The 3,314-nt window shown below is 36.3% G+C and overlaps 1 protein-coding gene across 1 annotated transcript; it reads right to left on the bottom strand.

Moving 5' to 3' along the window:
- Window positions 1-838: 838 nt before the first annotated feature.
- Window positions 839-2,683, bottom strand: LOC113350828 (protein GAMETE EXPRESSED 1-like). The gene is made up of 5 exons (XM_026594938.1): window positions 2,178-2,683; window positions 1,530-2,093; window positions 1,332-1,458; window positions 1,024-1,210; window positions 839-942 (listed from the first exon to the last, which is right to left on the bottom strand). The coding sequence occupies exons 1-5, from the start codon at window positions 2,681-2,683 to the stop codon at window positions 839-841; spliced, it is 1,488 nt and encodes a 495-aa protein (XP_026450723.1).
- Between the last annotated feature and the right edge of the window lie 631 nt (window positions 2,684-3,314).

The following is a 3,314-nucleotide window of genomic DNA, read 5'->3' as shown; positions in this document are numbered from 1 at the left end:
TGCTAACGTTGCAGATATGATTTCCATTGAGGGAAACTGGAAGTTTGACTTCAGGAGAGTTCTTTCAAATTTTGAATCTCAAGAGTATGCTGCTTTACTTACCATCATTGGTGACAATCCACCTATCCGTGATGGTCTATCAGACACTCGTAGGTGGAAGATTCATCCCTCTGGAATTTTTACTATCAAATCGTTGTATTCACAGTTGGTGGCGACTCACGGAATACCAAACTTCCCTTCTCATTTCACCTGGCAACATGAAATTCCTCCAAAAATTTGCTTTCTGATGTGGAGCCTGATTCATGGTAAGTTGAACACGATCGATAGGCTTCAACAAAAAGGTATGAATATTGATAACAATTGTGCTTTATGTGGGGGAGGAGAGGAATCTCAGGACCATATTTTCTTACATTGTAAAGTGGCTTATAAGATTTGGTGTAGCATAATACCAAATACAGGTTGGTGTTGGGTTGTTCCAGGTTCTATGAAAACTCTGGCGGAGATTTGGTTTACTCTCTTTTCTGGTAACTTTGTTTGGAAATTTATTCCTTCTGCAATCATCAATTCGATTTGGAGGGAAAGGAATTGTAGAAGATTTGAAGAAAACTATATTTACAAAACAGATGATGACCTTATCTATGAAACAAAAACTTCTATCCTATTATGGGCAGTGGCTGTAGGGCGCAGAGTTCATTTGAAGTTCTCATATACCGTGTTTTCTTATTGGCAAGCTCTATTTCTGTAATATTTGTTTTGTTTTTTCACTTTTCGTTATTTTTTTCTACCACTGGTAGATCTCCTGTACATTCCTTCTTCTTTTATTATTATCTCCTTTCAATCAGAAAGAAAAAGAATTTTTACCCATCGTCACTTGTTTATCTAGATCTAACCCGTACCAATACATTCTGGAGCTGATTTCAACGAAGAATGTAACTGCTAGTCCTGTAACAATGCACAAGCTTAAGTACAGGAAAAAAATATTTTTAGGCACAAAAAAAAAAAGACAAGACAAGAAAAACGTACCTAGTAAAAGCCAACCCCTCATGTGATACGTTCGCTTAAAGCTGGTTAGCACGCTGAGTAGAAAGAGCACAAATGGGTAAAACAGACAAGCTTTTATTAAACCTGTATCAAGCAAAATACGGTTAATCAAGGTAAAGTGTCTGTCCAGCTCCAAAAGCATGTTAGCCTGTTTCGCGCTGAATGCTTCCTACATATATAGAGGGGAGTCAAAAATTAATACATAGTTTACTGAATTCGTAAATGAATACCAATTTGAACATTTTATCAAAAAACCTTGTATGTAAATATAATTAAAGATGGACAAGTACCTGAGCTGCCAATATGGATTTTGATTCTTCGACTATTTGATCCTGAGCAAGTCGAAGTTGTTCTTGGCCTTTCAAGAGTTGTTCTTGCTGGTGACGACTAAAATCAGCTAGTGTTTGCAAAGTAGCCCTGTAAATACAAAAATAGATTAGCCAGCAACAAAAAGATGGATCTAGCTGGATGTGTAACTCTATTCTTACCCGCTTTCTTTCAGCGCTTGAGATTGGAATTTAAGCCGCTCAAGTGCCGTAGACTGTCCGTCTAGAAGTTGTTTTTGTTTATCTAAAGAAATCTCTACGGCATTTCCAACATCATCAGCTTTGTTTTGAAGATTTTCCATTTTTGTGGACATTGAATTGCTAACTTGATTAATTTCTTTTCCTATTTCTACAGCCTCATTTTTTAGTTTGTCAACATTATGGCTTAAGTTCTCATGAGATTCATGAAGCATTGCCATCACTGTTCTCATATCTGACTGTCCTTCTAGTAAATTTAATTGAGATGCTACAATTTCCTTTGATTTTTCCAAAACAATGTTCGAATGTTTTAATTGAACATCCATCTGGTTTTGAACTGTTTTTGTAGTCTCGGCTACTAGTTGTGTTTGTCGATCTAAGGATGTTATCGACTTATAAATTTCATCTGATTTTTGCACAAGAGTTTCAGATTTGTCTTGGATGTTTTCTAATTTTTCCTCTGCCAATTCTGCAGATTTCTTCAAGCCATTCACAAGTCTTTCTGTTTCATACTTAAATGCGTCCGCCCTGCAATGACCCCAAACGATTGTTAGTCTAAATAAAACTCAACTCAAGATGGAATATATACACTGATTTCACCAGAGAACTTACTGTAATTGATGACATATCGAATCTGTTTTAAGATAATATCCATGGTATATTTTATGCGCTGAATCGTCCAATTTCTTGCAACATGTCTGCATCTTAGCGCGAGAATTACACTTAGGAAAAGGACGACCAGAACCCGTTTGAAAACAATCACTTAACTCCCATGCAAGTCTAGATTTCTTCTCGTTGTCCGAGAGGATTGCAGGGCATGTAGCAAAAAGACTCCTATAAGCATTTCGCCAACAAGAATTCGGACTGTCTAGATACTGTTTTGCATCTTCGACCAACTTAATTCCGTTGGGTTCATTCAGAGGTTCCATTGAGAATAATGCAACCCCACTCGGTGAATCAGATTTTTTATAACTCATATGATCATTATTAGTTTTGGTATTGGTTTCATCGGAGGAAGAAGTGGGCGACCGCCATCCGAAAGAGAATGAATAACTTTCCTCCGACGAACATATCAAAACTAAAGCAAAGAAGAGGACACGAGAGAGACAATAAGCCATATTTTGTTGTAGTTGTAAAAATTAGTTAAGATGATTTGAGAAAACAAACTTTTAAAAACTAATTGGGAATTTTAAAAAGGGGCCACATTTCCGATTTACGGTTTTAAGAAAGTGTCACTGTTTTTTCCAAAATTTATAAATTGCCACACATGTTAACTTTTCCGTCAGGGCCCACTAAATCAGTCAATTAACGTTGAAAAAGTCCAAAATATATGGTATCATTATCTAACTACCCTTTTGAATTTCTTAACAACATAAATCGTGCGAGGAAAAAACCCGGATTTCATTCACGGCCAACTCTTATCTTTTTATTCTTCTGTATACACTAAACGTCCTCTTTCTGCTCTTTTTTATACACAAGCCCTCTTCATGGTTCAAGCACAGATAAACGTGATCATCGGCAGCATCAGAACTTTGAACCAATTGTTTGTAAATCATCTCAATTTCAGATTGTGGGTCGTGCTAATTCATCTCGATGATGTTTGTTTGGATTCCAATCTATCTTTTTTAGGGAAGATCTCAATTTGGTGATTTTAAGGTAACCTGTTTTGTAAATTCATTAATTGGGTATTTGCAATTTTATATGAACCCGTCGATTCACGTTTTCAATTGATTCAATTTGATGCTTGGG

This window comes from Papaver somniferum, chromosome 2 (assembly GCF_003573695.1).
Source record: "Papaver somniferum cultivar HN1 chromosome 2, ASM357369v1, whole genome shotgun sequence".
Taxonomy (NCBI): domain Eukaryota; kingdom Viridiplantae; phylum Streptophyta; class Magnoliopsida; order Ranunculales; family Papaveraceae; genus Papaver; species Papaver somniferum.
Note: the sequence above shows the minus strand (reverse complement) of the source record. Positions and strands in the feature narration are given on the sequence as shown.

Bases quoted from the DNA above. Each gene is read 5' to 3' on its own strand.
- LOC113350828 (XM_026594938.1), bottom strand. From the start codon at position 2,683: ATGGCTTATTGTCTCTCTCGTGTCCTCTTCTTTGCTTTAGTTTTGATA. The intron at 1,459-1,529 runs GTAAGAATAGAG...TTGTATTTACAG, and splicing joins CAAGCGCTGAAAGAAAGCGG to GGCTACTTTGCAAACACTAG. The intron at 1,211-1,331 runs GTACTTGTCCAT...CTATATATGTAG, and splicing joins AATCCATATTGGCAGCTCAG to GAAGCATTCAGCGCGAAACA.